The sequence below is a fragment of the Oncorhynchus mykiss genome, chromosome 3 (assembly GCF_013265735.2).
Source record: "Oncorhynchus mykiss isolate Arlee chromosome 3, USDA_OmykA_1.1, whole genome shotgun sequence".
Lineage (NCBI taxonomy): Eukaryota > Metazoa > Chordata > Actinopteri > Salmoniformes > Salmonidae > Oncorhynchus > Oncorhynchus mykiss.
The window spans coordinates 14,779,377-14,802,376 of NC_048567.1; the positions used below are offsets into that span (position 1 = coordinate 14,779,377).

Sequence of the window (23,000 nt, forward strand, 5' to 3'; positions counted from 1 at the left end):
TCTTTAAATAATAAATGTGAGCTGTTACTGTGTGTAGTTAAATAAAGGTAACATTTATATTGGATTGTGGACACATTCCTTTTATACTGTTCAATTTTGTTTGTATGCCTCATTTTTCTATAAAAGATTTATGAATCCTACACAATAAACATACTTTACCTGAATCTTCTGCATGTCAATTACCTTCATTTGTCATTGACTGACTCGTGTCTCTATAATAGTTATTGTATAGTAAGTATTATGAGTCTATTGTGGGGCCATGTCCCTTTTACACGGCAGACTGTAATGAATGTGGAGCTCTCATAGCACTCATCTCCTCCCTGCTGTGACGAGCATGTCTACCTGGAGACGAGATGTAACGAGACCGAGGTGACAAGACAAGCTGATATTGTCACATTATACCTAGCTTTGTCACAGCAATATCTTGTTTCCAGGGGAGCTGGGCGTGTGGGTGTAAGGAGGTGGATACACAGACAGTAGGAGATCTACAATCACATCTGTCTTCATTAAAAGCTACGCTCCACCACGGGAATAGGAGAATCAACATAGACAGCTCTTCTAATTTATGTATTCATCAACTTCGGTACATAAGCAGCTTTGTTTGTACCTGTTCCCCCATGACATGCACACACACTGCATCTCCTCACCGTGCCAACGTACAGTACAGTACTCAAACCACGCTGGTCTTTATCTGAAATGGTTTTATTTAAATATAAATATGTATACAAAGTTACAAGCAACAATAGCTCATTTTTAGCAAATAAAATCCTTAATACATTATTAAAAAAACAAAATGAACCAAACCAACAAATGGTAATTAGTTGTGTTCCCAAAAAGCATAGTTCATCTTTCTGCATTCAGTGATTGATGAACAACGGAACAGAAGGAGAGAAATTGTGGACCCAAATAAAATCAATCAAGATAGATTTATGTATATATAATATAAAGATACTTTACAGTAAAGCAGCTTACAAGCTGTACATTAAGGCTTATATAAAAATAAAGACGAGCGATGATTTTTGTTTTTAAATCACTTGGTTCACTTAGTGACGTTTGTTCTCCAATTGGGCCGACTGACCGGTAGCGCGGCTCTCGACACAAAATGGCAGTACAGGGTTCCAGTAGTGTCCAGAACCGGAATGCAACTGAGACCAGGTGCAGTAAGCAGTCTCTCAAACAAGCATAATGGACATGGAAAAGAAATGCTGAAGAGTTTCACTAGACACATCATCTGCATGCAACAGAGAAAGAATGGGACTTCTTCACCCATTTGTACAGTTGATCTAGTCAGTATTTCAGGGTAGTACTGTGTTTTTGTAAACATATTGAAGCTACTTGATTGTGTCATAAAGACTGGTGTGTGGATGGTGTCTGAAGAGGGACAGTTTCACAAGTAGAACCCATCTTAGCCTGTTGAGACTGCACCTTGAGCTTATTCAAGTTCAAGATTGCCACCATTTTACAAACCGCATTCTCTGATTGTTAAATGGAGACTATTTCCAGAACAATCTGGCAAACACAGAAGTAATACAGTACCCAGAGGAATTCATCTCCCTAACTCTTTCAAAACACTGCTATGTACTGTAGCTCACCATCTTTGGGTTTTTCCATTTCCTTTTCTTGTCCTCCAGGGTAGAACAATAACACAGAGGCTGTCTCTCTATTAGGTGAAGGCTAGGATACACATTCTCTCCATACCTCACTCTGCTTTCACTCCCAGATAACCCACACCCAAGCCAAACGTATTGTTTTGCAGAGCGGTTTATGGCTGCCATTGTGGAGCTCAGGCTTCTTTAAATGGATAGAGAGACACAAATGTGCTTAGAACTCCTTTCACATGCCGACAAACACCAAATGACCACAATGTGTTGACTCTTCTTTTATTTTTTATGAATATATCTGTGTTTTTAATTTGTTCATAGTCAGTTACAAGTTCTATTTGTCTGAGGAGTCTGTTCTTTTTGAGAAATGTTAGCTAGGCTCCAAAATCCAGTTAGTTTAGGCCACCCAAAGTCATGAGATGCTCCTGTCTGGTGATTTCCAGTTTGCCTTCCTCCCATCCCCTCACTGGTAAAACAAAACCAGTGCCATGACAGAATAGCAGGCTCATCTTTGAAGTAGCAGACACTGTAGTAGATTATTTATTGATGGGGAATGTGAGTGGCACATCACAATCATTGACTCCATTGGGACCATTCAATCCCAGAATGACAACTGAATAACAAATAAGGAAGGCAATCACTGTCACCTACATCTCCTTCCAAAATGTGTCCAGGAGAAGGACCAACCAACCAGTCCTCTCTCCTCATGTTAGTCTGGCCACACCTCCTATAGAGATGACAAATGCTTCCTCTTTACATGGCCCTTCGCGCTCCACCCCCTGTTCCGTGGTCAAATCAGACGTGAGTCTGCATGCGTTGTGACGGCCTTCCGTAGTCGGACTGCTGGGAGGAGACCTGCGATGATGCATAGGAGAAACGAGAGGAGCTAGACACCTTGCTAGCCTGGTCTGATTGATCGTAGGCGTCCACCTTCTCGTAGGAGGCAGGCTTGACGTAGCTGGTGAAGGCTCGGCCGTATGTGGTGGCGGTGGGCAGGTAGGCAGAGCCACTGTAGACAGGGTCGGTGGGGTAGATGGCTCCGGGCTGGGCTGCCGCTGCCTGCTGCTGCTCGTAGGTGGAGCGGGCCCCTGTGGTGGTGGCGTAGCGGTGGGAGAAGTCGTAGATGCGGGGCTGTGTGGCTGCCACCACTGTGTGCTGGCCGTACAGCGGGCTGGGGGAGGGCAGCTGGGATGGCGTGTAGACAGGACGGGGGTTGGGCACGTAATCTGAGAAACCACTGCGGATCACCCGGTCCTCGTGAGCATGCACGTTGTAGTAGCCGTTAGTGGGGTCCTGAGGGGAGAGGAAATAACAACAGGGTGTTAAGTTGTTCAACCGTAAACTGTAAAGATACAGTATGTATATAGAGATTTCAGACTTTTTCAAAACACCCAGCAAAAAAGCACATGCAACAAATGCTCAATGAATGATTGCAATTTTTCCCATGCATGAAACATTGTATAAACATTGTATTAGTGAGTGTTTCTCCTTACGGTTTTTACCTTGATGTCTGACCTCTCGTCCTCGTCCTCCTCCAGCAGGTCACTGTGTTCCGTCCGGGATGTCCCAGGAGACTCACTGCTGTTGGGGGCCTGAGGGGGAAACAACAGGCCCTACAATTATAAAGGTGGAACATCTTAGACCAACATGAGCACAACAAAATGACTGTACTGTATATCATCACATAATCACAGTAATATACATTATATATGTTATATAAAGATGAAAAGGTATTTGAAAACCTACTGAAAGTGATTGAACGGAGGCATTTACCATGGGCTCCTTGACATCCTCCTCATCATCGTTGCCACGGGTAGCATTGTGGTCACTGTGCACAATCTGAACTCTGATGTCACTCTTTGAGAGGCGTGTGCACTTTTTACCTGTGAGGATTCAAAAGAGACAGGTGATTTAGAAATGATTCTAAAACTGCTTTTCATGCCTGTTGCCTTTATAGAAAATGATTTGATTGTGCTCCTTTCATGAAGTTGAAACTAACCATGCATCACTAAGATTTGGGGTCAATTCTATTTCAAATCAGTCAGTTCACAACGATTGAAAAATATTGAGTGAATAGTCATTTACTGAATGTCAATTCATTTCCTTGAATAGGGTGAGTTGACATGGAATGTAGCCCAACCCCGGCATGCCCCATATCTGACCTTCGACCTCACCTTTCCCGGTGTGCCTGCAGCAGAGAGAGACCAGGGTGACGACACAGATGAGCAGGACACACCCTCCGCCCACCGCCGCCCCAATGATGATCAGCATGGGCAGGGCCTCTGTGAGGAGAGAGAGGAAAAGAGAAAAGAGTCAGGACCTTGCTACTGATCAGAGCGAGACAGGCAGGACCAGATCCAGTCTCCTCTTCTAACGCCACTCTACTCATTCCCCCCCAACTAATCTCTGCCAACGCCTGCTCCTATATAAATTCATCTGCAGTAAGCCTCATGGTCCCTCAGAAGCACGCACACACGCATACACGCATACACGCACACACACACACACACACACGCACACGCACACACACACACACACACACACACACACACACACACACACACACACACAGACACACTTAGAGCCCCCTGCGTCCCCACAGCCTCGGCTATTGTGTCTAATCTCTCTGGAAGAAGGGTAACAAGGCCTGACATGCAATGAAGCAATAGACAGTAATCTAATTAGAGATTCCAGGAGAGAGATACGGCGCACCACTCAACTCTCCCGAGACCCCGGTTGAGCTGTCTTGATGTAAATTGCTGGCGAGGACCTTATTTTTGGTGTCTACTGCAACAAAGGCCTTCCTTCCTTACCTCCGCCAACTCCAGTGTGCAGAGTGTGTGTGTGTGTGTGTGTGCATGTATGTGTGTGTGTGAGTAAGTAAATTGTCATTTAAGTAAATTTGAAGAGGGTGGCTCTCACACACTTAGAGAGAAAGGGAGCTAAGGGACCGCCGGCGGCTCGGCCCCAGGACACCTGTGCCCTGATCTAATTGACTTTAGTCCCCGATCGATATCTATGTTATGGGCCCAATGTATTCATTAAGGCCCACCATCTGCTGATTAAATTATATTGATTAAAATAGTATAATTAAGATAAGCACTCAATTGGAGTTCTGCTTTGACCTCATCTAACCCCTCTCTCTTCCCAGCACCGTCTCTCCATAGTGCTCGTCTTAGTGAGATTGGTCATGCTGACTGTGTGAGATGATAGATAATAAGGACCCCTGTCCAGTTCCTACCCGTACCTTGCTCCTTGAGGGTGACCAGCGCAGTGCCTGTGCCAAAGCGGTTCCATGCGGTGCAGTTGTAGCGGAGTAGGAAGTCCTGGGCCAGGGTCTCAGACAGGACCAGGGAGGACAGGACCCCATGGTCACTGGTCACCGTCTGGACAGAGAAACGACCGGAGGAGCCCGAGGAGAGGGTCACGTCTCCAAATGTCCACACCTAGTGAGAAAGATGGGAGATGAACAACAGGTGAGTGGCTAGCAGCGCTGTCAGAGCTCAGATCAACCACTACTTCCCATGCTTAGATCAATCACAGGTACCTTCTAACCAACCACCCTCCCTCTCTCTGTTTTCCTCCCTCTCCATCCACCTGGCTGACATTGCTAAGGGCCGTACGTCTAAATTGCCTCCTACGTCTTGCCCTGGAGGTAAGCCCTGTCAGCCTCTAAGCCCTGCCAGACCTGTGAGGCTGTGTAAGATGCTCCTGTCGGTGCTGAAGCTTCTCTCCTGCTGCTAGGTAAGGTCTATGGGGTGCCTGCCTCTCACTCCCCCTCAGACCCTAATTATCCTCTGTCAGAGCTGCCCACGCACCCAGGGTCACCTGACAGGTCAGGCCTGATGGATGCAGCGCTAATTGAGCCGTGCGGTTAGGCTGCAGCCTGCAGGAGGGCCGGCCCCCCTTTCTAGTTACCTTTCTGTTCTCTCTCCCTCATCCCCATTGAGTGGTGAAGGGATGATGTGTGTGTGTGAAGGTGGGGGATTCAGTGTGTATTAAATGTGCACACGCATGTGTGCGCGAGCACATGCATGCACACACACACAACATTGAAAGAGGAAAGACAGGAAGACAAGAGGCTCACTTACAATCTTGTCAGGCGAGGGGCTGTTTCCCACCAGGCACTCTAGCTTGCCCTTGGAGTGCTTGACAGCGTGCTGTGTGGCGTCTGCTGTAATGATAGGTGGGCCTGGAGAGAGAGAGAGAGAGAGAGAGAGAGAGAGAGAGAGAGAGAGAGAGAGAGAGAGAGATGTCGGGGACAGAAAGAGGGAGATTTTGAGACAAATTAAACACAGATGCATTGTCAGATGGTTGACACATATAATGCTTGAGTAAACATTCTTCTTAGATAATACCAAATGTGCTTCTTTAATATTCTACATCTAAAAGAAAGTGGTATTGAATTAGCCCTATTTTCAGACTATTGAGACTCATATGAGACTTACCGTTGACAGTGAGCGTGACGTCCCTCTCAGCCACCCCGATGCGGGGGACGATGGCCTTGCAGGTATACGTCCCAGCATCCTCCTGGGTGACAGCCTTCAGCTGCAGGGTGTTGCCATTACTGAGCACCTGTAGAGGGAGAGGAGAGGTGGGAGGGAGACGAGGGGAGGGAGGGGAGGGAGAGGAGGGAAGGGAGAGGAGTGGAGTGGAGGGAGATGGGGGGAAAAGAGAGAGAGAGGGGTGGACAGGAGGGATAAGAGGGGGAAGTTGTTGCAGCAGCACCAATGTGGCCGAACAGTTTCAGTTTAATTTCATGGTGGTGACAACACTGTGTTTTTAATCACAGACTCCAGCTACAGCCAGGCACCTCTGGAGTGACCATGCTGCTGTGGAGATTGTCCTAATTAAACGTTGCCGGCAGAGCATAACGTTATCATGGTGTGAGTGGGCCGTAGCCTTTAGAGGCTGCTACAGTTCCCTCTACACTTGCGCACTCGTTAGCTCATTGATCCCACCATTCCATCAAGCTGTGATTAATCCATTTCCTCTCCCTCTACGCCCCTCCTCTCCCTCCCTCCGTCCTTTCACTCCCACTCTCCATTTTTTATTCAACCACAATTAGAGAGTAACCTAATGAATCCATTACTGGTAGCTGTGTGAGGCGTGGTGCGTGTGGATTAGTTATTTTCTTCCGGAGAGCGTTGGTTCAGTCTGGGAGATGGAGATGACAGCGTGGCTTTTACAGCATCGCCTGCTGTCCTGCAGCTCTCTTCTCTTTAGCGGTGGCGTTTTTAGCAAAAGCTGCCTCTGAAATTCGATTAAACACCGGGAGAGAGGCTCCCTGGAGATAGCGCTGATAGTGTTGCCTGGGGTGGGGTGGGAGACCTTGAACCAGGATGACGCAAACTAAAGGTGGAACTGGGCTGTTTGTAAGCTACCTCACATATTCCTCCCTAGATGTTCTTTGTGTTGTGTCTTGGTCCGGGTTGAGGAGCGGTTTGAGAAGCTGTTCTCGGAGTGGGATGTGAAATGTGTCGGCTGGTTTTTAACTAGTGCGCCTCAACTGTGGATGTGATTGATTTAGTGGTCATGTTGTTATGACAGAGTGTCACCTCCCCTGCTGTCAGCAGTGCGAGAACCTGACAGTCATCACACACACTGCCTCTGAAGGTTTAGCTCTGATGTCTGAGGGCTTTCTCTCATTACACACTCACGGCCGACACACACACACACACACACACACACACACACACACACACACACACACACACACACACACACACACACACACACACACACACACACACACACACACAAACACGCACACCAACACGCACACACAGTATAAGTATTGATTGAGCTACTTGTCTTACCACGCTTGAGCCCTGTTTGGTCCAGGCCAGGGTAAGGGGAGGGTTGCCTGTCCAGGTGCAGGTGAAGGCAGCGTCCATCCCAATGTCCACGTTCATGGGCTTGGGCTCCGACAGCAGCCTGGGACCAACTGTAGAGGAGCCCAGGACACCATCAGAACTAATACAGCCCTTATTCACCATTCAATTCAGTATGACTTTATCATATCCACTAAGCCATTTTCAAAGCACAAAGCACATTACACAGTATCCTCCAAAGACACAATAACTCTTGTGACAAGGGTGAACGTGTTCACAGACACACTACTCAGATTACACTATAGGCTACTAGTACTATGATACACTGATGTGCTCCACTCACATTGTACATCCACCAGGGTGCTGACGTTGGTGCTGCCCACTGAGTTGGACACCTCACAGGAGACAGGGTCTGTGAAGTACGAGTGGTCTACCGTCACCTCCAGGCTGTCCCCGTTCGCCTCCGAGATGGGGACTCCTCCCTTGGACCACCTGGACCACCAGATCACCACATCACATAGGGTTAGAATGTCAATGTACCACATCACATAGGGTTAGAATGTCAATTTACCACATCACATAGGGTTAAAAGGTCAATTTACCACATCACATAGGGTTAGAATGTCAATGTACCACATCACATAGGGTTAGAATGTCAATTTACCACATCACATAGGGTTAAAAGGTCAATTTACCACATCGCATAGGGTTAGAAGGTCAATTTACCACATCACATAGGGTTAGAATGTCAATGTACCACATCACATAGGGTTAGAAGGTCAATTTACCACATCACATAGGGTTAGAAGGTCAATTTACCACATCACATAGGGTTAGAAGGTCAATTTACCACAGCACACAGGGATAGAAGGTCAATTTACCACATCACATAGGGTTAGAAGGTCAATTTACCACATCACATAGGGTTAGAAGGTCAATTTGCCACAGCACACAGGGATAGGTCAATTTACCACATCACATAGGGTTAGAAGGTCAATTTACCACATCACATTGGGTTACAAGATCACTTTGGTTTACCAGAACATATTGGGTTAGCAGGTCACTGGATCACTAGATCATTTTGAGTTACATGTGCGTTAATAATGATAAAATCCAAACTGGACCAACTAAAAGGCTAATAGTTCCATAATAATGCAGCACACACTGACTTCATGAAAGAAATGAACCCAACAAAGTGTAGGTTGAGGTGCTGTTTTTTTTTACCTGTATCCTGTGATCTCAGGGTTGGCAGAGGCAGAGCAGATGAACAGAACCTTGGCTCCCTCCATGACAGTCTGAGGCTGGACGGACAGGGTCACTGATGGGGGGTCTGCAGGACGGAGGGGAACACACAACATTACTGAGAGGTGAACTTAGTATGTGTCATATCTATCACTATGGAGGATTCTACAGTATATGAAGGCTGAATTTGTGTCAGTCAAGGGAGAAGGAACAGGACAGCAGTACTAAAGGAAGCTCTGTGAACACTGGAGGTATGTGTCACTGAGCTAGGACCCATAGCTAGGACCACCTGTAGCACACGCTCTCTGGTCACCCCCAAAACCAATTCTTTCTTTGGTCGCCTCTCCTTCCAGTTCTTTGCTGCCAATGACTGGAACGAACTACAAAAAATCTCTGAAACTGGAAACACTTATCTCCCTCACTAGCTTCAAGCACCAGCTGTCAGAGCAGCTCACAGATTCCTGCACCTGTACATAGCCCATCTATAATTTAGCCCAAACAACTACCTCTCCCCCTACTGTATTTAATTTATTTATTTTGCTCCTTTGCACCCCATTATTTATATCTCTACTTCGCACATTCTTCCACTGCAAATCCAGTGTTTTACTTGCTATATTGTATTTACTTCGCCACCATGGCCTTTTTTTGCCTTTACCTCTCTTATCTCACCTCATTTGCTCACATTGTATTTAGACTTATTTTTCTACTGTATTATTGACTGTATGTTTGTTTTACTCCATGTGTAACTCTGTGTCGTTGTATCTGTTGAACTGCTTTGCTTTATCTTGGCCAGGTCGCAATTGTAAATGAGAACTTGTTGTCAACTTGCCTACCTGGTTAAATAGAGGTGAAATAAAATAAAAATAAATACATTTGAAGGGGTGTGTGTTTGTCACAGAGAGGTTAGTGTATGAATCATTGAAGGGTGAGCGAGTGCATGTGCAGGAAGGCAGAACTAACCACTCTTCCATTAACTCTAAAGTGGTGCTGGGTGAAATGTATTTATTCAACCAAAGCCCTCAACTAATGCCTAAAGTATATAAATAAATATATTATAGATGATATATGTGTATAGGCTACTACCTTGTCGTTATTGGTAGTATATTTGTATACAATTTACCAATAGGACTATGTCCCAATATCCACACTAGCATACTAGTGTCCATGGACAATACATCAGTACATACTAAGTAGTATTCAAGTCTAATAGTTGGTAGTTGAATGTATTTGACTCTGTGTTCTCCATCCTCTGACAGAGTGTTGTACCTTGGGTGTGTCCCCATCACTGGGACGAGGGCACTACAGTGTTGTACCCAAGGTGTGTTCCCATCACTGGGACGAGGACACTACAGAGTTTCATACCCGAGTGTGTCCCCATCACTGCATCACTGGGACGAGGACACTACGGAGTTTCGTACCCGAGTGTGTCCCCATCACTGGGACGAGGACACTACGGAGTTTCGTACCCGAGTGTGTCCCCATCACTGGGACGAGGACACTACGGAGTTTCGTACCCTAATGTGTCCCCATCACTGGGACGAGGACACTAGGGAGTGTTGTACCTTAGGTGTGTCCTCATCACTGGGACGAGGACACTACGGAGTTTCGTACCCGAGTGTGTCCCCATCACTGGGACGAGGACACTAGGGAGTGTTGTACCTTAGGTGTGTCCTCATCACGCGGGACGAGGACACTACAGAGTGACTGTATGGGACACTAAGTGCCACTGAGGACACTCACGCTGGACGTTGATGGTGACAGAGGTCTGGAGTCCGGCGGGGGCGGCGGGGTTGAGGACGCGACAGGTGTAGGTACGGCCAGAGTCCTTGTCCTCCGGCACCACAGGAAGCATACTGACAGCCAGTTCTCTCTTCCCATCCTCCATCCGCATCTAGGAGAGACAGACCAGAGACATGGAGACAAGACATCTACGATGTTTACTGTACATCTCAATGGCCAAGACAGACCAGAGACATGGAGACAAGACATCTACGATGTTTACTGTACATCTCAATGGCCAAGACAGACCAGAGACATGGAGATAAGACATCTACGATGTTTACTGTACATCTCAATGGCCAAGACAGACCAGAGACATGGAGATAAGACATCTACGATGTTTACTGTACATCTCAATGGCCAAGACAGACAAGAGACAGCTGTTAAACATGCAGAGGGAGTTATGAGTCCTTATTTCCCCTCTTGGGCTAGATCCATGAATTGATATATGTTGGTCCCTAAAGAGACAAAATGGTTTAAGTAGGGAAATAAGGTATAGAATAGGTATAGGCTCATAGTAAGGCCCTGCTGAGTCTTCCCCCTCTAGGTGTTTGTGACACTGCGGGACCTATCTTTCTGACGTGTGAGGCATTCAAATTGCCATCCAGTCCATTGGCATGGCGGTTAAATCATATATTTTATGGTGCGCCTGGGGATATTGTGCTGTTCCCACATTTCTGAGAGTGCTCCCAGTCAGCGCTCCTTGTTTGTCATCATCTTTGAGATCTATTTATTGCTCGCAGGAATCAATACGTCTAAGTGAGGAAAGGGGTAGATTCTGGAGATATCGCCCGTCGCTTTTGACGCACACACAAAGAAACGCACGCACACACACACACACACACACACACACACACACACACACACACACACACACACACACACACACACACACACACACACACACACACACACACACACACACACACACACACACACACACACACAGGGCTGTCAGACAGTGTGCAGTAATGGCAGGGGTGGCTATGTCTGTATTTCTGGGCTGTAGCCGTGAGGAGGGGGGGCCGGGGGAGGGTTGTCTCACAGGCAGCTCTGGAAAAGGGCAAGGGCAGAGCAGAGCCCATTCCCTGGACGGACGGACAAACAGACAGCTGAATCAATGGACCAGGCCGTTCACTTCCTCAGCCAGACACACAAAAAGCATTTTTACGCTAGATCGAGTCGCATCACTCCCTGTCACCACCTCTCACTCTGCCCCAAGCCACCTCTCCCCCTCTCCACCTCCCCCTCCCCTACTCTAGCCCTCCCTCTCTCTAAAAGCACCCGTTTTCTTTCTTTCGGTGAACTGCATTTCAGTATCTCCCACCCTTCTTTCTTTTACTCCCACTTTCTCTCTCCCTATCTCTTTCTCTCCCCTCCTGCCCCCCTCCTTTTCTCCACTGCGGGCTCTAGTCTCCTTAAATGTGTCGTTTAGCGTAGTTTAGCGTGGTCAGAGAGTATGACAAATGTGAGTCTTTCCCGACTGCGGCTGGTTCACGCTCTGGCGCGTCCCCCCATTGTGTTTTGGCATTGTTGTGGGTGATTTCTCCTCAGCAGAAATTCTACTGTATCAAACGCTCATGCCTGTCTGAGCTTTGGCATGCTCCAGTTATGCTGTAGTGTCAGTGCATTAGAGTGTGAGGGGAGGGGGAGTAGGGGAGAGAGGTGGGGGGTTCAGGTATGAGTGAAAAAGGGGAGGGGGACTGCAGAGAGGGAGGTAGGGACAGAAAGAATAAGTCCTGAGAGAGAAAGAGAGGAATTGAGAAGAAAATGAAGAAAATAGAGAGAAAACAGAGAAAAGGAAGAGTCTGCTTCTGTATTCTGCCCTGAGATAAAGTTGCTGCATTTTGAGTAGCTGCTATACCCTGCCATAGCCTGCTAAGCTGGGGTCTGTTGTACCCTGCCATAGCCTGCTAAGCTGGGGTCTGTTGTACCCTGCCATAGCCTGCTAAGCTGGGGTCTGTTGTACCCTGCCATAGCCTGCTAAGCTGGGGTCTGTTGTACCCTGCCATAGCCTGCTAAGCTGGGGTCTGTTGTACCCTGCCATAGCCTGCTAAGCTGGGGTCTGTTGTACCCTGCCATAGCCTGCTAAGCTGGGGTCTGTTGTACCCTGCCATAGCCTGCTAAGCTGGGGTCTGTTGTACCCTGCCATAGCCTGCTAAGCTGGGGTCTGTTGTACCCTGCCATAGCCTGCTAAGATGGTCTCTGCTGTACCCTGCCATAGCCTGCTAAGATGGTCTCTGCTGTACCCTGCCATAGCCTGCTAAGATGGTCTCTGCTGTACCCTGCCATAGCCTGCTAAGCTGGGGTCTGTTGTACCCTGCCATAGCCTGCTAAGCTGGGGTCTGTTGTACCCTGCCATAGCCTGCTAAGATGGTCTCTGCTGTACCCTGCCATAGCCTGCTAAGATGGTCTCTGCTGTACCCTGTCATAGCCTGCTAAGCTGGGGTCTGGTGTACCCTGCCATAGCCTGCTAAGATGGTCTCTCCTGTACCCTGCCATAGCCTGCTAAGATGGTCTCTGCTGTACCCTGCCATAGCCTGCTAAGATGGTCTCTGCTGTACCCTGCCATAGCCTGCTAAGCTGTGGTCTGTTGTACCCTGCCATAGCCTGCTAAGCTGGTCTCTGCTGTACCCTGCCATAGCCTGCTAAGATGGTCTCTGCTGTACCCTGCCATAGCCTGCTAAGCTGGGGTCTGGTGTACCCTGCCATAGCCTGCTAAGATGGTCTCTGCTGTACCCTGCCATAGCCTGCTAAGATGGTCTCTGCTGTACCCTGCCATAGCCTGCTAAGCTGGGTTCTGTTGTACCCTGCCATAGCCTGCTTAGATGGTCTCTGCTGTACCCTGCCATAGCCTGCTTAGATGGTCTCTGCTGTACCCTGCCATAGCCTGCTAAGCTGGGGTCTGTTGTACCCTGCCATAGCCTGCTAAGCTGGGGTCTGTTGTACCCTGCCATAGCCTGCTTAGATGGTCTCTGCTGTACCCTGCCATAGCCTGCTTAGAAGGTCTCTGTTGTACCCTGCCATAACCTGCTTAGATGTTCTCTGCTGTACCCTGCCATAGCCTGCTAAGCTGGGGTCTGTTGTACCCTGCCATAGCCTGCTAAGCTGGGGTCTGTTGTACCCTGCCATAGCCTGCTTAGATGGTCTCTGCTGTACCCTGCCATAGCCTGCTAAGCTGGTCTCTGTTGTACCCTGCCATAGCCTGCTAAGCTGGGGTCTGGTGTACCCTGCCATAGCCTGCTAAGATGGTCTCTGCTGTACCCTGCCATAGCCTGCTAAGATGGTCTCTGCTGTACCCTGCCATAGCCTGCTAAGATGGTCTCTGCTGTACCCTGCCATAGCCTGCTAAGCTGGGGTCTGTTGTACCCTGCCATAGCCTGCTAAGCTGGGGTCTGTTGTACCCTGCCATAGCCTGCTAAGCTGGTCTCTGCTGTACCCTGCCATAGCCTGCTAAGATGGTCTCTGCTGTACCCTGCCATAGCCTGCTAAGATGGTCTCTGCTGTACCCTGCCATAGCCTGCTTAGAAGGTCTCTGCTGTACCCTGCCATAACCTGCTTAGATGGTCTCTGCTGTACCCTGCCATAGCCTGCTAAGCTGGGGTCTGTTGTACCCTGCCATAGCCTGCTAAGCTGGGGTCTGTTGTACCCTGCCATAGCCTGCTAAGCTGGGGTCTGTTGTACCCTGCCATAGCCTGCTAAGCTGGGGTCTGTTGTACCTTGCCATAGCCTGCTAAGCTGGGGTCTGTTGTACCCTGCCATAGCCTGCTTAGATGGTCTCTGCTGTACCCTTCCATAGCCTGCTTTGAAGGTCTCTGCTGTACCCTGCCATAACCTGCTTAGATGGTCTCTGCTGTACCCTGCCATAGCCTGCTAAGCTGGGGTCTGTTGTACCCTGTCATAGCCTGCTTAGATGGGCTCTGCTGTACCCTGCCATAGCCTGCTTAGATGAGCTCTGCTGTACCCTGCCGTAGCCTGCTAAGCTGGTCTCTGCTGTACCCTGCCATAGCCTGCTAAGATGGTCTCTGCTGTACCCTGCCATAGCCTGCTAAGCTGGGGTCTGTTGTACCCTGCCATAGCCTGCTAAGCTGGGGTCTGTTGTACCCTGCCATAGCCTGCTAAGATGGTCTCTGCTGTACCCTGCCATAGCCTGCTAAGATGGTCTCTGCTGTACCCTGTCATAGCCTGCTAAGCTGGGGTCTGGTGTACCCTGCCATAGCCTGCTAAGATGGTCTCTCCTGTACCCTGCCATAGCCTGCTAAGATGGTCTCTGCTGTACCCTGCCATAGCCTGCTAAGCTGTGGTCTGTTGTACCCTGCCATAGCCTGCTAAGCTGGTCTCTGCTGTACCCTGCCATAGCCTGCTAAGATGGTCTCTGCTGTACCCTGCCATAGCCTGCTAAGCTGGGGTCTGGTGTACCCTGCCATAGCCTGCTAAGATGGTCTCTGCTGTACCCTGCCATAGCCTGCTAAGATGGTCTCTGCTGTACCCTGCCATAGCCTGCTAAGCTGGGTTCTGTTGTACCCTGCCATAGCCTGCTTAGATGGTCTCTGCTGTACCCTGCCATAGCCTGCTTAGATGGTCTCTGCTGTACCCTGCCATAGCCTGCTAAGCTGGGGTCTGTTGTACCCTGCCATAGCCTGCTAAGCTGGGGTCTGTTGTACCCTGCCATAGCCTGCTTAGATGGTCTCTGCTGTACCCTGCCATAGCCTGCTTAGAAGGTCTCTGTTGTACCCTGCCATAACCTGCTTAGATGTTCTCTGCTGTACCCTGCCATAGCCTGCTAAGCTGGGGTCTGTTGTACCCTGCCATAGCCTGCTAAGCTGGGGTCTGTTGTACCCTGCCATAGCCTGCTTAGATGGTCTCTGCTGTACCCTGCCATAGCCTGCTAAGCTGGTCTCTGCTGTACCCTGCCATAGCCTGCTAAGCTGGGGTCTGGTGTACCCTGCCATAGCCTGCTAAGATGGTCTCTGCTGTACCCTGCCATAGCCTGCTAAGATGGTCTCTGCTGTACCCTGCCATAGCCTGCTAAGATGGTCTCTGCTGTACCCTGCCATAGCCTGCTAAGCTGGGGTATGTTGTACCCTGCCATAGCCTGCTAAGCTGGGGTCTGTTGTACCCTGCCATAGCCTGCTAAGCTGGTCTCTGCTGTACCCTGCCATAGCCTGCTAAGATGGTCTCTGCTGTACCCTGCCATAGCCTGCTAAGATGGTCTCTGCTGTACCCTGCCATAGCCTGCTTAGAAGGTCTCTGCTGTACCCTGCCATAACCTGCTTAGATGGTCTCTGCTGTACCCTGCCATAGCCTGCTAAGCTGGGGTCTGTTGTACCCTGCCATAGCCTGCTAAGCTGGGGTCTGTTGTACCCTGCCATAGCCTGCTAAGCTGGGGTCTGTTGTACCCTGCCATAGCCTGCTAAGCTGGGGTCTGTTGTACCTTGCCATAGCCTGCTAAGCTGGGGTCTGTTGTACCCTGCCATAGCCTGCTTAGATGGTCTCTGCTGTACCCTTCCATAGCCTGCTTTGAAGGTCTCTGCTGTACCCTGCCATAACCTGCTTAGATGGTCTCTGCTGTACCCTGCCATAGCCTGCTAAGCTGGGGTCTGTTGTACCCTGTCATAGCCTGCTTAGATGGGCTCTGCTGTACCCTGCCATAGCCTGCTTAGATGAGCTCTGCTGTACCCTGCCGTAGCCTGCTAAGCTGGTCTCTGCTGTACCCTGCCATAGCCTGCTAAGATGGTCTCTGCTGTACCCTGCCATAGCCTGCTAAGCTGGGGTCTGTTGTACCCTGCCATAGCCTGCTAAGCTGGGGTCTGTTGTACCCTGCCATAGCCTGCTAAGCTGGTCTCTGCTGTACCCTGCCATAGCCTGCTAAGATGGTCTCTGCTGTACCCTGCCATAGCCTGCTAAGATGGTCTCTGCTGTACCCTGCCATAGCCTGCTTAGAAGGTCTCTGCTGTACCCTGCCATAACCTGCTTAGATGGTCTCTGCTGTACCCTGCCATAGCCTGCTAAGCTGGGGTCTGTTGTACCCTGCCATAGCCTGCTAAGCTGGGGTCTGTTGTACCCTGCCATAGCCTGCTAAGCTGGGGTCTGTTGTACCCTGCCATAGCCTGCTAAGCTGGGGTCTGTTGTACCCTGCCATAGCCTGCTAAGCTGGGGTCTGTTGTACCCTGCCATAGCCTGCTAAGCTGGGGTCTGTTGTACCCTGCCATAGCCTGCTTAGATGGTCTCTGCTGTACCCTGCCGTAGCCTGCTTAGATGGTCTCTGCTGTACCCTGCCATAGCCTGCTAAGCTGGGGTCTGTTGTACCCTGCCATAGCCTGCTTAGATGGGCTCTGCTGTACCCTGCCATAGCCTGCTTAGATGAGCTCTGCTGTACCCTGCCGTAGCCTGCTAAGCTGGTCTCTGCTGTACCCTGCCATAGCCTGCTAAGCTGGGGTCTGTTGTACCCTGCCATAGCCTGCTAAGCTGGGGTCTGTTGTACCCTGCCATAGCCTGCTAAGATGGTCTCTGCTGTACCCTGCCATAGCCTGCTAAGATGGTCTCTGCTGTACCCTGCCATAGCCTGCTAAGCTGGGGCCTGGTGTACCCTGCCATAGCCTGCTAAGATGGTCTCTGCTGTACCCTGCCATCGCCTGCTAAGATGGTCTCTGCTGTACCCTGCCATAGCCTGCTAAGCTGGGTTCTGTTGTACCCTGCCATAGCCTGCTTAGATGGTCTCTGCTGTACCCTGCCATAGCCTGCTTAGATGGTATCTGCTGTACCCTGCCATAGCCTGCTAAGCTGGGGTCTGTTGTACCCTGCCATAGCCTGCTAAGCTGGGGTCTGTTGTACCCTGCCATAGCCTGCTTAGATGGTCTCTGCTGTACCCTGCCATAGCCTGCTAAGCTGGTCTCTGCTGTACCCTGCCATAGCCTGCTAAGCTGGGGTCTGGTGTACCCTGCCATAGCCTGCTAAGATGGTCTCTGCTGTACCCTGCCATAGCCTGCTAAGATGGTCTCTGCTGTACCCTGCCATAGCCTGCTAAGATGGTCTCTGCTGTACCCTGCCATAGCCTGCTAAGCTGGGGTCTGTTGTACCCTGCCATAGCCTGCTAAGCTGGGGTCTGTTGTACCCTGCCATAGCCTGCTAAGCTGGTCTCTGCTGTACCCTGCCATAGCCTGCTAAGATGGTCTCTGCTGTACCCTGCCATAGCCTGCTAAGATGGTCTCTGCTGTACCCTGCCATAGCCTGCTTAGAAGGTCTCTGCTGTACCCTGCCATAACCTGCTTAGATGGTCTCTGCTGTACCCTGCCATAGCCTGCTAAGCTGGGGTCTGTTGTACCCTGCCATAGCCTGCTAAGCTGGGGTCTGTTGTACCCTGCCATAGCCTGCTAAGCTGGGGTCTGTTGTACCCTGCCATAGCCTGCTAAGCTGGGGTCTGTTGTACCCTGCCATAGCCTGCTAAGCTGGGGTCTGTTGTACCTTGCCATAGCCTGCTAAGCTGGGGTCTGTTGTACCCTGCCATAGCCTGCTAAGATGGTCTCTGCTGTACCCTGCCATAGCCTGCTTTGAAGGTCTCTGCTGTACCCTGCCATAACCTGCTTAGATGGTCTCTGCTGTACCCTGCCATAGCCTGCTAAGCTGGGGTCTGTTGTACCCTGCCATAGCCTGCTAAGCTGGGGTCTGTTGTACCCTGCCATAGCCTGCTAAGCTGGGGTCTGTTGTACCCTGCCATAGCCTGCTTAGATGGTCTCTGCTGTACCCTGCCATAGCCTGCTAAGATGGTCTCTGCTGTACCCTGCCATAGCCTGCTAAGATGGTCTCTGCTGTACCCTGCCATAGCCTGCTTAGAAGGTCTCTGCTGTACCCTGCCATAACCTGCTTAGATGGTCTCTGCTGTACCCTGCCATAGCCTGCTAAGCTGGGGTCTGTTGTACCCTGCCATAGCCTGCTAAGCTGGGGTCTGTTGTACCCTGCCATAGCCTGCTAAGCTGGGGTCTGTTGTACCCTGCCATAGCCTGCTAAGCTGGGGTCTGCTGTACCCTGCCATAGCCTGCTAAGCTGGGGTCTGTTGTACCCTGCCATAGCCTGCTTAGATGGTCTCTGCTGTACCCTGCCATAGCCTGCTTAGAAGGTCTCTGCTGTACCCTGCCATAACCTGCTTAGATGGTCTCTGCTGTACCCTGCCATAGCCTGCTAAGCTGGGGTCTGTTGTACCCTGCCATAGCCTGCTTAGATGGGCTCTGCTGTACCCTGCCATAGCCTGCTTAGATGAGCTCTGCTGTACCCTGCCGTAGCCTGCTAAGCTGGGCTCTGCTGTACCCTGCCATAGCCTGCTTAGATGAGCTCTGCTGTACCCTGCCATATAGCCTGCTTAGATGGGCTCTGCTGTACCCTGCTGTAGCCTGCTTAGATGAGCTCTGCTGTACCCTGCCATAGCCTGCTTAGATGGGCTCTGCTGTACCCTGCCATAGCCTGCTTAGATGAGCTCTGCTGTACCCTGCCATAGCCTGCTTAGATGGGCTCTGCTGTACCCTGCCATGGCCTGCTTAGGTGGGCTCTGCTGTACTCTGCTGAGCTGTGCTGGTGTGTGTGTTAGTGGATCCTGATGAGGTTGGGCATGGCCCTGGTCTCTCTAACCTGCCCTGGCCCGACCTGTTATCTGATTATGCTGTAGTCTTTCTGTACCTTGGAGTATATGGCCGTGTCCATGACCTCTCCGTCTCTGTACCAGGTGATCTCGGCGGCAGGCTTGGCCCCCGAGGCGCGGCAGGTGAGGTTGTAGGGTGTGTGGGCCTTCACACGTATGATAGGACCTCCCTCCACCACCGGGTCTGTGGGGGGAACTACAGGGAGAGAAGGAGGAAACACAACGCATTCATGTTAGAGGAGAGAAACAACCCACCAAACTGAAAGCTCCTTTTACAGTACACAGTACACTTCTGAATGAGAGGAACATCTAGTGAGATTAATGTGATGTGTTAACGCTGCATCAATTCATCCACTGCACACAGAGAAAACAATATTCTTTCATCATCGTGTTGGTTCGCGAGGTGTGTTTCTACTTTGTAGACTGGAATGGAAACCGACAACATTTGGCTTTGAGAAGAAAAAAAGAGAAGCGCTATTTCATTTTCCTTCTTCTTTCTTCATTGAGACTGGCATTAGTACTCTTTTACTCCCACTGCTGCCCAGTGATGTTTCATCTGAATTGCTTATTTGTTCATTTATTTGCATGGTTTCGCACACGCTGCCACCCCTGATGAAGGTGTCTATCTCCCCAGGCAATAATGGCAGGCGTAAACAGCAGCAGGCCTGCGCCCCGGTCTATCTCTCTCTCTCTCTTGCTCCCTCCACTGAACCAATTTCTGTGTGTGTATCTGAATTGTCAGAGGTCCTTCCGCCACTGCGGCCCGGACACTAATGGAATCCGAGTGCTAGGTGATTTTAATTTCCATGCCGACTCCCTTGGCTGCTCTCCCGCCGTTGACTCCTTTGAATGCGCCGGATTTTTTTGGTCTCATCTGGCTGCATTGATTTACACACACACACACACACACACACACACACACACACACACACACACACACGCACACTTCAAGACCCTAGCCTCTGTGAATCTGCGTTCTCGAAACAGGCCTACACACACCCCGGTCCCTGCTTGATTTGCTCCTCTCTTAATGGGGACATTCTACTAAGTGTTAGGAAACAACATCTCCTGCCTTTTCTGTCCACAAAGGCTCACGCTAACCAATCAAACAGTCCATCCTCGTCCACCCCCACTCTGTGCAGTGCGGGCGTTGTGAAGCTGGGTTTGGGTGGGTGTATGTGATCTCTATTGACCACGCTGCATTGTGCTCTTTCGAGCTGCGCGTGGTCGTAGGAGCGGAGAGGAGAGGAAGTGGATAGTGAGCGGAGCGTGGCCCAACACTGAGTCAAGCCAATTAGAGCAGTGTTCTTCATCATGGGGCATCAGAATTCACATGACCAGCCTTTCATTCGCTGCCTTTTCTTCTCCCCCTCGTCTCGCTGCATAAACGAGCTCATAAAATGACAGAAACAAGCAGGGCAGTGGGGAGACAGTACAGTAGCCTAGCCTTGTTGTTGGTGCATAGAGCTGAGGCTCCAGTGTCTTCTGTAACTGTCTCTCCGCTTCGTTGGGTGTATTTGCCAGATCATCAGAGAGACGTTCAGTAAAGACTAATGAATGTGCTGCTGCCTGTTCCCCCATCGGCCACCAGGTGCCAGCAGTGTTTCACTGTCTGGGAGTCCCACGAGGGGCCTCTCTCTCTCTCCTCTCACCCCCCTCCGCCATCCCTCTCTCCACCACCACCCTCCTCTCCCCACCTCTGGATGCCTGGTGAATATGTAGATCACTCACTTTGCGTTAATGTAAAAGCTGCCCCACGGTTGACAAATATTGTGACTCACTGTAAAATGTGCTAACTGTGCAGAACTTGACTTTTTAAGTGTCCACGCAAGTCATTTGTGACTGCAGCAATCACATTATCCTAGACTTCCACAGTCTTGATTATCGATACTGAAGGAAAATAGTTTTTTTTGCTGGCTCTGTTGGGTTTGAAAAATATTTACAGGGCTGATATACGGCAGTAAATACATTTTCCAGGTGTCATTTGTGAAAGTTGATAACAGCAGGTGATGTCATAAATAGTTACAAGACATAGAAACTGTGAGCATTTTAAACATGTGTAAGTCTGTCAGAACCATAATGGTGCTTAACAATCTCCCTCTGTAGAGCCAACCTGCAGATCAGGGTGTGTGTGCCCGTGTGCGGTGTGTGCAGCAGCTGTGTATCTTACCTAGAACAGTGAGCTTGGCTCGGTGGGAGCGCAGTCCGGCCTGCGTAGCCTGACACTCGTACATGGCGTCATCAGCCAGCTCTGCCGAGTCGATCATCAAGCTGTGCTCGCCTGATAGCGGGTCGCCCATTAAGGAGTAGCGTGTCCACCCTGCATTAAGCCAACACAAGGAATACAGTGAGTCAGAGAATGGGAAAGAAAACAAGAAAACAAACCCAACAATCAACAGCAGAACAACAAACCCAAACCGGAATGAAAAGACTGCAAAATGAGCAGTTAAGCACTGAGCCGTTCAGTTGGCTGAGCAGCGTGGGACTGGCTAGGGGAAGGCCACAGCTACATGTGAGATTGGGGCGTGAGGCGACTGACTGTCCTTTAAAGCACAGACAAAATCAAGATGTAGTGTCTAAGGTCAACCCCGAGCCTCATTCACCTTCCCACTAGTCCAGAACACAGCTAAATGTCAGCGCGTGACACCAGCCAATTGATTATCCACCTTGGTACAAAAGCCTCAAAATGCTAAACAACAAATTAAATGCTCTGTGTCTGTTTGTGGTAGAGAGGCTGTCTGCAGTATATTTGTTTCTCTCCACCTCCATTAATTTGAGTAGACAGACAGACAGAGAGCCAAGGCTTCCTAATGAGACCATGAATTGATCAGGGGGAGAGAGAGAAGTAGGGGAGCTAGAGTGTGACAGAGAGAAAGACAAAGAGAAAGAGAGAGATGGGGGAGACAGAGAGAGGGAGGGTGGAGAGAGAGAGAAGGAGAGAGGGGGGAGGAGGAGACAGAGAGAGAGGGGGAAGACACAGAGAGAAAAAGAGAGAGAGAGAGAGAGAGAGAGAGAGAGAGAGAGAGAGAGAGAGAGAGGGGGGGGGGGGGGGGGGAGACAGAGAGAGAGGGGGAAGACAGAGAGAGAGAGAGGGGGGGAGACAGAGAGAGAGGGGGAAGACAGAGAGAGAGAGAGAGAGAGAGAGAGAGAGAGAGACAGAGAGAGAGGGGGAAGACGGAGAGAGAGAGAGAGAGAGAGAGAGAGAGAGAGAGAGAGAGAGAGAGAGGCGGGGGAGACAGAGAGAGAGGGGAAGACGGAGAGAGAGAGAGAGAGAGAGAGAGAGAGAGAGGGGGGGGGGAGACAGAGAGAGAGGGGGGAGACGGAGAGAGAGAGAGAGAGGGAAGACGGAGAGAGAGAGAGAGAGAGAGGGGGGGGGGGGGGAGAGGGGGAAGACAGAGAGAGAAACACACAGAGAGATGTTGGTCAGATCAGATGCATACCTGGCAGATCTCTTTCTCCACCCAGCGCCAGGCCGTCTTTGGTCCACTGCACCATTCCTCGGTACCCCACGATGACACAGGGCAGAGTCACCGATTGACCAGACACCACTACCTGGTCTTGGGGCTGCTGGGAAAAGTAGGCTGCTCGGGTAGCTGTTGGAAGAAGAGGGAGGTTTGATGAGTAACATGTAATGATATAATCTAATAGAGATGCTTGAGCCAAATGCATGGCCATATTTAGCCAAACCCCGTAATGGACTGGCCTGTTCATTCTGTTGTTTACATGTTGCCATGTTGTTACATGGGGTGGATGGAGGAGGCTGAAAATATGTATTTTCTCATTAAAATGGTGGCTGAGCTGAGCAGGAAGAGTCAGCTGCCTCATGACTTATTTAACTCTTTCCCCAGACCATATGGCAGCCACCGCACGGTGACATGAAACAAGCACACTGCGAAGGAGAGAAATCTGCCA

General features: G+C 50.1%; 1 protein-coding gene across 16 annotated transcripts in view; it reads right to left on the reverse strand.

Moving 5' to 3' along the window:
- Positions 1–690: 690 nt before the first annotated feature.
- LOC110510856 (kin of IRRE-like protein 1) overlaps positions 691–23,000 on the reverse strand; it is a 53,965-nt gene continuing 31,655 nt past the window's right edge. Inside the window, exons 2-15 of one of the 16 annotated variants that reach the window (XM_021592073.2) lie at positions 22,529–22,681; positions 21,259–21,408; positions 19,127–19,284; positions 10,418–10,568; positions 8,660–8,765; positions 7,779–7,936; positions 7,421–7,548; positions 6,050–6,176; positions 5,693–5,793; positions 4,843–5,047; positions 3,764–3,883; positions 3,375–3,484; positions 3,095–3,214; positions 691–2,894 (exon numbers count right to left, since the gene is read on the reverse strand). In XM_021592073.2, coding sequence (XP_021447748.1) covers positions 2,397–2,894; positions 3,095–3,214; positions 3,375–3,484; positions 3,764–3,883; positions 4,843–5,047; positions 5,693–5,793; positions 6,050–6,176; positions 7,421–7,548; positions 7,779–7,936; positions 8,660–8,765; positions 10,418–10,568; positions 19,127–19,284; positions 21,259–21,408; positions 22,529–22,681 — 2,285 coding nt within the window. In that variant the 3' untranslated portion in view covers positions 691–2,396. Of the gene's footprint in view, positions 2,895–3,094; positions 3,215–3,347; positions 3,485–3,763; positions 3,884–4,842; positions 5,048–5,692; positions 5,794–6,049; positions 6,177–7,420; positions 7,549–7,778; positions 7,937–8,659; positions 8,766–10,417; positions 10,569–19,126; positions 19,285–21,258; positions 21,409–22,528; positions 22,682–23,000 lie in introns of all 16 variants that reach the window. The other 15 variants (XM_021592051.2, XM_021592055.2, XM_036969847.1 and 12 more) reach the window with 15 other exon arrangements.